Source organism: Nomascus leucogenys, chromosome 6 (genome assembly GCF_006542625.1).
Source record: "Nomascus leucogenys isolate Asia chromosome 6, Asia_NLE_v1, whole genome shotgun sequence".
Lineage (NCBI taxonomy): Eukaryota > Metazoa > Chordata > Mammalia > Primates > Hylobatidae > Nomascus > Nomascus leucogenys.
In genome coordinates, this window is record NC_044386.1 from 58,843,368 (window position 1) to 58,857,587 (window position 14,220).

A 14,220-nucleotide genomic window follows, 5' to 3' on the forward strand; every position below is an offset into this window, starting at 1 on the left:
CGGATTACCTGAGCTAAGGAGTTCAAGAGCAGCCTGGGCAACACAGTGAAACCCTGTCTCTTGAGATACAAAAAAATTAGTTGGGCGTGGTGGCATGCGCCTGTAGTCCCAGCTACTTGGGAGGCTGAGGCAGGAGAACTGCTTGAACCCAGGAGGCAGAGGTTGCAGTGAGCCGAGATCACACCACTGCACTCCAGCCTGAGCGACAGAGCGAGACTCCATCTCAAAAAAAATAAATAAACAAATAAATAAAAAATTGTAAGTCTAAGTGTCTTAAAAATAAAAGCATATGCTTTAGGTATAGCTGACATAGCCAAAAATCAGTCAGAACCAGAACATTACCATGGAATTTACTACTCAAACAGATGCAATTGGCAAGAAAAAAAAAAAGCCTAGGAAAGTGACTTTTAAATGGCTATTACAGACCAGGTGCAGTGGCTCACACCTGTAATCCCAGCACTTTGGGAAGCCCACATGGGCAGATCCCCAGAGGCTGGAAGTTCAAGACCAGCCGGGCCAACATGGCAAAACCCATCTCTCCTAAAAATAGAAAAATTTGCCAGGCGTGGTGGCGTATGCCTGTAATCCCAGCTACTCAGGAGGCTGAGGCAGGAGAATCACTTGAACCTGGGAGATGGAGGTTGCAGTGAGCTGAGATTGTGCCACTGCACTCCAGCCTAGGCAAGAGGGTGAGACTCCATCTTAAGAAAAAAAGAAAGAAAGAAAAAGTGGCTATTACAGGAAAAAAAAAAATGGCTGTTATGGAAAAGTGACACAAAACTTTTCTTGATTATTTGGCTAAAGTCAAGCTTTCATTCAATTTTAGTTTTCACTTTTCTATAAACAAAAACAAAATAGTATGTTGCTCAAATATTGGTCTCTGATTTATTCTACATTTTACATTAAAAAGGAAGTTTTAAAATTGCAAAAATTAAAAAGGGAAGAGATTTATGAAAAAAGTGACTTCTTCCTTAATAGGCATGTGAGGATTCATTTTCGGCAAACCTAGAATTGAATTTTAGACCTTTATCATTAATATTACAGAAAGGATACTACTACTTTCTTTTTTGTGAGAGGCATTGCAAAGGCAAATTTATGAACACTGAAGAGCTAGTTCTCCAACTGTGTTTCATGGTACCACTTTAAGTTATCATAATTATGTTTCTATGCTATTTTTATTAATTAACCCATTTATTTATTAAGAAGCCATGTTAAATTTTTCTTGGAACAAGGTAGGATATACATTTTTAAAATAAATATTCACATGTATTCTTTGTTAATAATAAGAAAGGTCCCAGGCAAAATTCTAGAGCAGAGTGCTACTAAATAAAACAAAAGCAATATATTAGTTTATCAGAAAGTTAATAACCACAAATATTAACAGAACTAATAGAAGTAGGACTTTTATTAGAATTTCAGATTGTGGAACAGGTGCAAGAGACAGGGTTGAAATTCCAAAGTAACTAATGAGATATTATGTTTCTGACAGCACAAAAAGTGGAGTGGACTGGGACATGACCTGTGGGTTCTGGTCTATTAAGGGATATATATGCATTCCAACCTCCTTCCCAACATTAACAGGCAATATTTGAAAAAAATTCTTTACACTTATGAGAATTCTTCTTTCCACAATTAGATATAAGGGCATAAAATGCAAATGAATTGTTCAAAAATGATCATGTGAATGATTTTTAATTGAAGCATAGTCTATAAACAAAGAATCAGATTGGTTGTCAAACTCTGCTGTCTTTAAAATGACTGGATCTTGGCCGGGTGCGGTAGTTCACACCTGTAATACCAGCACTTTGGGAGGCCGAGGCAGGCAGATCACAAAGTCAGGAGTTCGAGACCAGCCTGGCCAACACGGTGAAACCCTGTCTCTACTAAAACTACAAAAATTAGCCGGGTGTGGTGGCGCTCGAATGCAGTCCCCGCAACTCAGGAGGCAGAGGCAGAAGAATCGCTTGAACCCAGGAGGCGGAGGTTGCGGTGAGCCCAGATCGTGCCACTGCACTGCAGCCTTGGTGACAGAGTGAGACTCTATCTCAAAAAAAAAAAAAAAAAAAAAAAAAAGAAGACCGGATATTTGAAGATGTTCTTTCTGTATCAAGGGGAAAAGACACAAAAAGCTGACTTTGATTTTTTTTTTTTTTTTTTTTTGAGACAGAGTCTCGCTCTATCGCCCAGGCTGGAGTGCAGTGGTGCGATCTTGGCTCACTGCAAGCTCCGCCTCCCGGGTTCATGCCATTCTCCTGCCTCAGCCTCCCGAATAGCTGGGACTACAGGCGCCCGCCACCATGCCCGGCTAATTTTTGTATTTTTAGTAGAGACGGGGTTTCACCGTGTTAGCCAGGATGGTCTCGATCTCCTGACCTCGTGATCTGCCCGCCTCGGCCTCCAAAAGTGCTGGGATTACAGGAGTGAGCCACCGCACCCGGCCGACTTTGAATTTTTTTAAAGCTTTGCATTGTGTCGGCATGTTTACCTTCAAATGGGATGGGAAAAAAAACTACTTGTTTTTCTTGCAGTTATAGTATGTTCTGCATGCTTATGAAGAGGTGGTGTGACAGTTCAGTGTGTCTCATTCAGCACGTCCACTCTAGGTAATGCCTTTTGGTTGCTCAAGACCCTGTCACTTACCATCATCCTGGAGTTTCCTCCACCAAGTTGGAACCTGTTTTTAAGGCATTGTCAGATAGCTGCTTATCTAAGTTAATAAAAAATGTTCACAAATATAAATGTGTTTTTAAACTAATTTACTTTCCTTCCAAAGGGTCTTAGATGCTTTAAAGGTAATACCTTCCAAATTTGACTGAGTATCAGAGCGACCTCAGCAGTCCCCAACCTTTTTGGCACTGGGGAACCAGTTTCATGGAAGACTATTTTTCCACGAATGGGGACCAGGGGATGCTTTGGGGATGAAACTGTTCCACCTCAGATCATCAGGCATTAGTTAGATTCTCATAAGGAGCGTACAACTAGATCCCTCACATGCACAGTTCACAATAGGGTTCTTGCTCCTATGAGAATGTAATGCCACTGCTGATCTGAGAGGAGGCGGAGCTCAGGCAATAATGCTCACCTCCTGCTATGAGGACCAGTTTCTGTTAACAGGCCATGGATCAATAGTGGTCCATGGCTGGGGGGTTGGGGGCCCCTGCTGTAGAACACATAGATAACGTAGGTTGCACTCTGAAGATTCTACTCCAATACACATGGGGTAAAGCCTGGGAATCGTTTGTTGTTGTTTTATATAAGGTCAGTGGGACATTTAGCGATCCAGGAGGAGTACTTTAGATTACTCTGGTAGTCTATTATAGACTCTAGTAGTCTATATACTGGAACACTAAATAATTAATCTGGAAGAAGCAAAGGGACATGTCAGGATTAAAACAAAACAAAAAAAAAGCCAGGCGCAGTGGCTCACGCCTGTAATCTCAGCACTTTGGGAGGCCGAGGTGGATGGATCATGAGGTCAGGAGTTCAAGACCAGCCTGGCCAAGATGGTGAAACCCCGTCTCTACTAAAAATACAAAAAATTAGCCAGGCACAGTGGCAGACGCCTGTAATCCTAGCTACTTGGGAGGCTGAGGCAGGAGAATCACTTGAACTCAGAAGGCGGAGGTTGCAGTGAGCTGAGATCCTGCCACTGTACTCCAGCCTGAGCGACAGAGTGAGACTCTGTCTAAAAACAAACAAACAAAAAACAAAAAAACAAAAAAGTAACAGCATTTGGTGTAAAATAACTTAAATCTCAATCCTAGGCATGTCATTCAGAAGCTACAGAATCTTAAGCAAACTTCAATTTCAGAGCATCCCTTTCTTTGTACGTAAAACTAGGATAATAACAATACTTAATGTTTAGCAGGGCTGTAAAATGTTCTGTTGATAACAGACATAAAACCGCTTTGTAAATCACTGGATAAATATTTTTATTCATTGGCTTCAGCTTCAACCTGACCCTTAGTCAACAGTTCATGCCTGTAAGTGCACGGATTACCAACTGGCATGTTTACTTTTTGGTCCATTACCATTTCTTAGCTTTGAGATCTACAGGTAGATGAATGCAGTTGGAATATCGTGACATGAAAGATTACTAGGACCAGGTTGTTTTAGTCTACAGTAAGAAAGAATAGTTCTAATCTGTGACAGGACTCTTGAAAATAAAATGTACAGCCCCTCTGGGAAGAAATCAGTCTTCATGATAAAATGCCTAAGTAAATTTGTGGTAAATTTTAATGAAGTTCAGAACTCCAACTAGAAACTTAGATTTACAACTGACTGTTAGTTTTGAGTGGTCTAATAGTCTTTAACTGGAACCTTTTTTTTTTCCACTTAAATGTCTCATTCAAAAATGGCAAGTTTTTGGGTGTGTGGCTCACGCCTGTAATTTCAGCATTTTGGGAGGCCAAGGAGGGTGAATTACTTGAGGTCAGGAGTTCAAGACCAGCCTGATCAACATGGTGAAACCCCTTCTGTACTAAAAATACAAAAAATTAGCTGGGTGTGGTGGCGCACGCTTGTAATCCCAGCTACTCGTGAGGCTGAGGCAGGAGAATCGCTTGAACCCGGGAGGCGGAGGTTGCAGTGAGCTGAGACTGAGCCACTGTACTCCAGCCTGGGGGACACAGCAAGACTCTGTCTCAAAAAAAAAAAAAAAAAAGGCAAGTTTTAAGTAAGAATCTGAAATATCCCTTAGTCAATTCAGGAAGCTGCTATCAAGCATAAAACTGTAAATATCAAGGTATGAGCACAAAAACAATAATTTCTTTTTTTTTTTTAGTTTTGGTTGCATCAATATTAGTTTTAACTGAATTAAAAATAGCAAAAATAAAACTAAATATTAGCTGTGACTATTTCACATCCAGGAGAAAAGGGACCAAATAAATATCAACTAATAATAAAGAGTGAATGTGAGTGTGTGTGTGCTTTGGATAGTCAAACTAAGGAAAGAAGAAAAAAGGAGGGCAGGAAACAAAGGGTAGAAATCAAATACTTAATTTTTTAACATTTAATCATGTTCATAATTCTCATAAAGATCTAAACTTAAGAAAAGCGTCAGACACAATAATAAACAGTAAGCTGACAAAACTTATCTCCCATGAAAAATTAAGATTAGTTAGTTCTGTATTAATTCAACATGAAATCACAGCAAGTTAACACATGATGTAACAGGAATTATAGAATAGTTTATAACATATGTAGAGGGGAAACCCTTATTTAAGGAAAGAAGATACCAGATATGGTAGCATTTAAAATTTTATATCCCACCTTGTTCCAAATAGGATTTGAGATGACTAGACTGGCAATTGATTCCTTAATTTGGTAGTGGCCTAAATCATGGGTAATCCAAATCAGTAGAAGCAAAACTTTAATAGAGGAAATCTTGACTCAAGAACCAGAAAAAAGTAGGGAAACTTAATGGAAGACAGAATGCTAAAATCAAAGTCTATGAAGACAGAGAAGCATTTAGCGTGACTTCCCTTACCTTTTATCAGAACTAGACTGCAGCAGCTGTCTCAAAGATCAACCTATTTTAAATTTCTTAAGAAACTCCAGGAGTATTGTTATTTTGGTAATCTTAAATGTTATTTAGCAAAAACTTAGTTATCAGAGACATTTGTCAAAGGATGGTATTATAAATTAAGGTCCTTTTGTCAAGTCCATCTTTTGTGAGATAGCACCCATCAAGACCAAATTCACTTTACACTACACACCACCACACAGGTTTAGAGACAGTTTTCACCATTCACAAAATCCATGCACATGCACAGAAAAGCCATTTGAAGCATCACCTTTAGATAGCAGGTTAGCAGCCCAAACTGCGCCACAAGACTGCATCTTAAAGTTCCCTTTGATCAGTTACTGAGCCCGGCTTCTGATGTTAAATCTTCATTTTTAGTAAGCAGATTAGAAAGGAAGAGATTAGGTGAGAGAATGAAATGCAGAAAATAGTAAATGCCAGTCGAACAGAACAGAAGCAGGTTTAAAGTTTTAAAAACATAATGCATTCAATTTCCTGCCTGGTTTCATAGAAACAACCAACATCTGAGAATCTAGATAAAAAGAAAAATAAGAAAACCATTTAAACCAGAGCACATTTCATTTTTCCTCAGAATTTTGGGTGATGATATTCTTTCCTAAAATTAGACAATATGAGAGAAGGCAAAAACCAATGAAGGCAAAAACCGATGGAGTGCTTTGAGACTCCTTCCTCTTAGTGATTAAGATTTCCCTTAATTACTTCTATTATGTATTTTATTTTCTTATATATTTTATTTTCATTGTAATGTTAAAAAATCTTTTTACATGTCAAACTCTCCCACCAGCCAACAAGTTTCTCAAGGACACTCAAATCAACAAGTGTTTATTGAGTAACTACTGTATATCCGGTACTATGTGAGGTATAAAAAATAATGTCATGATAAATAAAACAGGCAGGGCCAGAGGTATGCCTTACTCATATTTGTGTCTCCAGTGAGCAGGATGGAAGAAGCACTGAACTACTGAATGAAATATAATTCAATATTCATTTTAATTAGTCGAAGCTGAATTTTTACACCTCAGTATGACTTAAGATCGGAACAGCAGAAAACCTGTAGTGCCAGTTTGGAACTTCTCTAGTAAGTGGTCCAGAAATGCCAATTTGTCTTCAAACTATGTGCCATTGTTAGACTTTATAAAACAGGCAAGTTAAGACAGAAGAATACCTTATCTAAGAATCTTTAAGGCCGGGCGCGGTGGCTCATGCCTATAAATCCCAACACTTTGGGAGGCTGAGGCAGGCAGATCACGAGGTCAGGAGATCGAGACCATCCTGGCTAACACGGTGAAACCCTGTCTCTACTAAAAATACAAAAAATTAGCCGGGCCTGGTGGCGGGCGCCTGTAGTCCCAGCTACCCGGAAGGCAGAGGCAGGAGAATGGTGTGAACGCGGGAGGCAGAGCTTGCAGTGAGCCGAGATCACGCCACTGCACTCCAGCCTGGGCGACAGAGCGAGATTCCATCTCAAAAAAATAAAAATAAAAAAAAAAGAACGTTTAAACTGGGACATCAAGCACTTTACTATTCTGAGACTTCCCATTTTAAATCTGCTCCTTTCAAATTTTTGTTAATTAGAATTACAATTTATCAATTACTGCCTAAGATATGTGATTTTAAAAAAGGATTTGTGGGCTGGGCGCGGTGGCTCATGCCTGTAATCCCAGCACTTTGGGAGGCCGAGGTGGGTGGGTCACGTGGTCAGGAGTTCGAGACCAGCCTGGCCAACATGGTGAAACCTCATCTCTACTAAAAATACAAAAATTAGCCAGGCATGGTGGTGCATGCCTCTAATCCCAGCTACTTGGGAGGCTGAGGCAGGAGAATCGCTTGAACCTGGGAGGCAGGGGTTGCAGTGAGCTGAGATCACGCCACTGTACTCCAGCCTGGTGATACAGCGAGACTCCGTCTAAAAAAAAAAAAAAAAAAAGCAAGGGTTCTGCCTGGTTTTGAGTCCCAGCTCTTCCACTACATAGCGTAGCCTGGATGTAAAATGATAATAATAAAGAACATCTATCTCATATTAAGGCTACTGTTTAAGGATTAAATGAACATGTTCAGAATAGTACCTTAAATTAACGCACAGGCCCACAACTGTTACCCCAATCCATTGGGGGCAAGATGTTTTGGGCAGTACCACATAATTAAATACATTAATATTTCTGTAGTGACGTTGGGCGTGGTGGCTCATTTCTGTAATACCAGCACTTTGGGAGGCCAATGTGGGAGGATTGCTTGAGCTTAGGAGTTTGAGACCAGCCTGAGCAACATAGTGAGACCTCGTCTCTACAAAAACTCTTTAAAGTCCAGGTGCGGTGGCTCATGCCTGTAACCCCAGCACGTTGGGAGGCCAAGGTGGGTGGATCACTTGAGGTCAGGAGTTCAAGACCATCCTGGCCAACATGGCAAAACCCCGTCTCTAGTAAAAATACAATAGTTAGCAAGATGTTGGTGCATGCCTCTAATCCCAGCTACTTGGGTGGCTGAGGCATGAGAATCGATTGAACCCAGGAAGTGAAGGCTGCAGTGAGCCGAGATTGCACCACTGTACTCCAGTCTGGGCGACAACGTAAAACTCTGTCTCAAAAAAAAAAAAAAAAAAAAGAAAAGAAACAGGGTCAGGCATGGTGGCTCATGCTTGTAATCCCAGCACTTTGGGAGGCCGAGGCAGGCGGTTCACCTGAGGTCAGGAGTTCAAGACCAGCCTGGCCAACATGGTGAAACCCCATCTCTACTAAAAATACAAAAATTAGCTGGGCGTGGCGGCAGGCACCAGTAATCCCAGCTATTTGGGAGGCTGAGGCAGGAGAATTGGTTGAATCCTGGAGGCAGAGGTTGCAGTGAACTGAGATTGCATCACTGCACTCTAGCCTGGGCAACAGAGTGAGACTCTGTCTCAAAAGAAAAAAAAAAAAAAAGAAGAAACAAAATATTTTAAAAGCAAACCAGGCATGGTGACATGCACCTGTAGTCCCAGCTACTCACGAGGCTGAGGTGGGGGGATCACTTGAACCTGGGAGGTCGAGGCTGCAGTGAGCCAAGATCATACCACTGTACTCCAACCTGGGTGACAGAGTGAGACCCTGACTCAAAAAGAGTATTTCTGTGGTGAAACCAATTAATATTTACAGCAAGTAATAAAGACTAAACATAGCTTCAGTTCAGGTTACATTTTATATCCTAATGAATTGTGGCACCATAACAGCAAAAATAAAACAAAACTTTAGCGTTCAGAGTTTTTTAGATTTCTGAATGGCCAGCAGGGCTTAATGGCTCATGCCTGCAATCCCAGCACTTCTGGAGGCCAAGGTGGGTAGACTGCCTGAGCCCAAGGGTTCGAGACCAGCCTGGCCAACATGGTGAAACCTTGTCTCTACAAAAGATACAAAATTAGCTGGGTGTGGTGGCATGTGCCTGTAATCCCAGCTACTCAAGAGGCTGACGCTGGAGGATGGGTTGAGGCTGCAGTGAGCCATGACTGTGCCGCTGCACTCCAGCTTGGGTAGCAGAGCGAGACCCTGTCTCGAAAAAAAAAGAAAGAAAAGAAAAAGTATTTCCAAATGGCAAATAAGGAACTCTGGACCTGACCTGGGTTGTTACTACTACTGCTGGTATGAAGACTAGGCCTTATACAAAGGACTAAGATCTCATGTCTACCTTTAAGAAGCTCATGTTAGAAAGATCAAGACACAGGCAAGAATGACAGGAACAGAGCTGAGGATAAGAGATATCATACTGGCCAAGGTCTCAATGGTATAAGAAAGAAATAGGTGGAAGAAAGGCAATTACAATCAGACATCTTTAACTGAGATAATACTTTCTTCTCTTCAGGGAACTGTTTTGTTACAGCAGCCCCTTGATTCCATCTCTCAAGAAGTGCCAGAAAAAAAAAAGAAAGAAGTGCCAGTTGGGTGCAGTGGCTCAAGCCTGTAATCCCAGTGCTTTGGGAGGCTGAAGTGGGAGGATTTCTTGAGGCCAGGAGTTTGATACAAGCCTGGGCAACATAGCAAGACCCCTGTCTCTACAAAAAATTTCAAAAATTAGCTGGGCATGGTGGCATGCACCTGTAATCCCAGCTACTTGGGAGGCTGAGGTGGGTGGATCGCTTGAGCCCAGATGTTTGAGGCTACAGTGAGCTATGGTGGCACCACTGCATTCAAGCCTGGGAGACAGAGGGAGGGGCCATCTCTAAAAAAGTAGTGCCTTCTCTTGATCCACTGAGAAAGGGTTCTACTGATGTTAGAGGCTGAAGAATGCTGATTCAGGACCATACTCTACCTTGTTTCCCACCAGTCTTCAAGAAAAGCTTGCCTATGCTTGGCTGGGATACACAAAGAGACATAAAATTAATACTCTGTAGCTGCATTTCCCACTTTCTATGATATTAGACCATCTTAGGTCTAATTCAGTGCTCTTCCTGTTTATCAACACGTGACTTAGAGCTGATCTTGCTCTAAGATTTTAGGGGAGACTTCTTTCTCCTGGTTCTCCTAACATCTGATCTCAAGAAAATTCACCTACTTCCCCTCTTCTGTACTCTTCCAAGAAGGTACATGGAACACAAGAGAAAGGTACAATTATGTTTGTAAAACACAGCTAAGAGTTTGTATCAAATAATCTGTACATTTTAACTTGTTTGCTTAAAGTAATCTGCTAAACTCTGATTGACAAGTCATAGTTATTAAAATATGAACTTCTGGCCAGGAGCAGTGGCTCACACCTGTAATCCCAGCACTTTGGGAGGCAGAGGCAGGCAAATCACCTGAGGTTAGGAGTTTGAGACCAGCCTGGCCAACATGGCGAAACCCTGTCTCTACTAAAAATATAAAAATTAGCCGAGTATGGTGGCACACATTTGTAATCCCAGCTACTTGGGAGGCTGAGGCAGGAGAATCACTTGAACTCGTGAGGTGGAAGTTGCAGTGAGCCGAGATCACACCATTGCACTCCCGCCTAGGTGACAGAGCGAGACTCCGTCTCAAAAAATACAGAACTTTCAGTTAGTCAACCAAGGTGTAAACAGGTCAACAGACCTGTTAGAATAGGAAGCCAGTGGATAAGACTAGGAAGAACACTGTCAAACCTTAACTCCTCATGGCCAAAATAAACACTAAAGTTGACTGACAAGCAATTAATCTGTACTTTCTATAGTAGAAATGGCACAAAAATGTTGTTACATAAAAACACTTATCTGAAAATATAAAAATATAACACCTGTTGGTTTATAAGACCAGCTGAGAACTGGATGAAATACTAATGTCTAAGAACCTCTTTAAAAATGAATACTTTGAGGCCGGGTGTGGTGGCTAACACCTGTAATCCCAGCACTTGAGGAGGCTAAGGTGGGCAGATCATGAGGTCAAGAGATCAAGACCATCCTGGCCAACGTGGTGAAACCCCGTCTCTACTAAAAATACAAAAATTAGCTGGGTGTGGTGGCATGTGCCTGTAGTCCCAGCTACTCGGGAGGCTGAGGCAGGAGAAATCACTTGAACCCAGGAGACGGAGATTGCAGTGAGCTGAGACTGCGCCACTGCATTCCAGCCTGGTGACAGAGTGAGACTCCATCTCAAAAAAAAAAAAAAGGAATACTTTGGCTGTGTGCAGTGGCTCATGCCTGTAATCCTAGCACTTTGGGAGGCCAAGGTGGGAGGATCTCTTGTGCCCAGGAAAGAGAGGCTGCAGTGAGCTGTGATCACGCCACTGCATTCCAGCCTGAGTAACAGAGACCCTGTCTCAGAAAAAAAACAAAACAAAACTTTCAGCAGTGAGTACAGTCATTCAATCTCCAGATACTGTCATTTTTTTTTATACTCCACTCCAATCTGTCAACTCCTTAGTTTGGCATTCAAGTTCCTCTACTACCTACTTATATCTTACTTTCCACTTCTCATCTACATGAGTCACACAGCTCAGTTAAGTCAAGCTCCTTGTTAATCTTTATTTTGAACCTTTCATAGGAGATGCCCTCACTGTTCCTCCCTATTCATCCAGATCCTTCTAATCACTCAAAGGCCAATCCACCTCCTACCTCTTCTATAAGATGCTCTCCAACCCAACCTTTAACAGTTCTGTATACCTAGCCTTGGTCACTATCATATAATCTAACATTAGATTTAGCCTTGGTCATTATCATGTAATCTAACATTAGATTTATGTATTTTTTATGTTTTGCCATTCTTTCCCAGCTCTTCTACTCTTTTGGCCATCCCTCATGTGCCTACCACAAAATATATATTTTGTTAATACTCCTCCTTTGAAAGGAAAAGAAAATAACTCCATCCTGCTCTCCATCATCCAGATATACATTTCCCTATACTTCCTAACCTTTTCATGTATTACTACAAATTGAAATTGGACTTGATCCCAGGATTGGTCAAATATAAGTCACAGTTTTCAGTGAACACGCAGTATTTACACAAAAAGCTTAATCTGCCTGAAGGAGAGACAACTTAGATTTATATAATAGAGTTCCTCATTAAGCCCAGTCATACTTCTGACCTTAGCTGGTGGGAGAAGGTGGGGTACTCTCATTATTTATTTTGAAACCATCTTAATTTATCAACTCACCTATTACATGGGCAGACACAAAGGCCACAGCATTTGTTGAGTTCTGTTAAAGTCTTCTCTGTCTCTCTCATGTCTTTATTTATTTGGTCCAAGCCTTCTTCTATGCGGTTTAGTTGTTCTAAGAATAAGTTGTGAAGTTACACTTTGTGTTCCATTCACAGTGTCAACCAGAAAATGCTATTATTATGGAACAGCAAACTTCAACCTTGAATCTACCAATAACTTCCCACAGTGAGTATGTCGTGTCAAAAGGTATTAGAAGCTATTCAACATGGTAACAATCTTTCACGTACTGATCTGGAGGCACCTAGCCTCTTGCTGTGGAAAAATTTGTTCTAAAAAGCTTGTATATGGCTTGTATGGTAGGGTGGCTCAAGCCTGTGATCCCAGCACTTTGGGAGGCCGAGGTGGGCGATGAACTGAGGTCAGGAGTTCAAGACCAGCCTGGCCAACATGGTGAAACCCCATCTCTACTAAAAATACAAAAATCAGCTGGGTGTGGTGATGGGTGCCTGTAATCCCAGCTACCTGGGAGGCTGAGGCAGGAGAATTGCTTGAACCCGGCAGTTGGAGGTTGCAGTGAGCTGCGATTGCACCACTGAACTCCAGCCTGGATGACAGAGTGGGACTCCTCCTCAAAAAAAAAAAAATAATAATAATAATAATAATCGTGTATAGTAGGACCAAGGGACGGTTATTTAGAGATCATCCTTACAACCAAGTTAAGGGTACCTTGACCAGGTCAAATCCCCATCATTTCTATAATAGGTTCAAAACCTGAGGGCTATTATAAGAGTAATAAAAACTAGACCTGATTACTCAGGGCCAACTCAACTCAAGTGTTTCCAAGCATACCTGAATCTAGATCTGTTTTAGGACTTAACTTGATTTCTGAGGATGATGTAAGAGTATCATAATGTCTGGCCAGACATGGTGGCTCACGCCTATAATCCCAGCACTTCGGGAGGCCGAGGTGGGCGGATCAAGAGACTCCTGAGGTCAAGAGTTCGAGATCAACCTGGTCAACATGGTGAAACCCTGTCTCTACTAAAAATGCAAAAAATTAGCTGGGTGTGGTGGTGGACACCTGTAATCCCAGCGACTCAGGAGGCTGAGCCAGGAGAATCACTTGAACCTGGGAGGTAGAGGATCCTGGAGTAAGCCGGGATTGCACCACTGCACTCGAGCCTGGGTGACAGAGGAAGACTCTGTCTCAAAAAATAAAAATTAAAAAAAAAAAAAAAAAAAAAAGGCTGGGCATGGTGGCTCACACCTGTAATCCCAGCACTTTGGGAGGTCAAGGCAGGTGGATCACCTGAGGTCAGGAGTTTGAGACCAGCCTGGCCAACATGGTGAAACCCCGTCTCTACTAAAAATACAAAAACTTAGCTGGGCGTGGTGGTGGGCGCCTGTAATCCCAGCTACTCAGGAAGTTGAGGCAGGAGAGTCACTTGAACCCAGGAGGAGGAGGTTGCAGTGAGCCAAGATCATGCCATTGCACTCCAGCCTGAGCAACAAGAGTGAAACTCCATCCCCCACCCCCAAAAAATAGACAAAAATAGCGAAACTCTGTCCCCCACCCCCAAAAAATAGGAAAACATAGCTGGGTGTGGTGGCGGGTGCCTGTTATCCCAGCTACGTTACTATCATAATGTCTAAGGCACATATAACCAATACACAAAATAAGCCATGCTGGCCTAACACATACTTGGTATATACAGTTGGGCATTTTTGCCTGCCATCCCAAATAGACAGTGAACATGATATATAATTCAAATCAGAAGACAAGAAGTAAACATAACATTCTTATTTTACAAAGGGAAGGCTCTCCCAAAGGCTGAAATTTGTATGTGGCTAATTTGATAGGGCTTTTTGGCATCATAGTCAAATTAAGAATTTCTGCTAATAATTTAACTTACCCTTTTGTTCATCCAGCATAGTGATGGTCTTGATTCCTGCATCCTGAGACTAAGAGAAGGGGGGAAAAGGCTGATAGTACAACAAAACAAACCACAAACAACAGAAACAGAACCTACAAGAGCTGACAAATAGCAAGACAGAATAATTTAGAAACCCAAGCTCTCAGAGGATTACAGCTACAGACAGAA

At 41.7% G+C, this 14,220-nt stretch overlaps 1 protein-coding gene across 1 annotated transcript in view; it reads right to left on the reverse strand.

Moving 5' to 3' along the window:
- Positions 1-14,220, reverse strand: part of SNAP23 (synaptosome associated protein 23) — a 35,618-nt gene that overhangs the window by 6,617 nt on the left and 14,781 nt on the right. Inside the window, exons 4-5 of the mRNA XM_030814236.1 lie at positions 14,032-14,080; positions 12,113-12,230 (exon numbers count right to left, since the gene is read on the reverse strand). Of these exons, the coding sequence (XP_030670096.1) occupies positions 12,113-12,230; positions 14,032-14,080 (167 nt within the window). The remainder of the gene's footprint in view (positions 1-12,112; positions 12,231-14,031; positions 14,081-14,220) is intronic.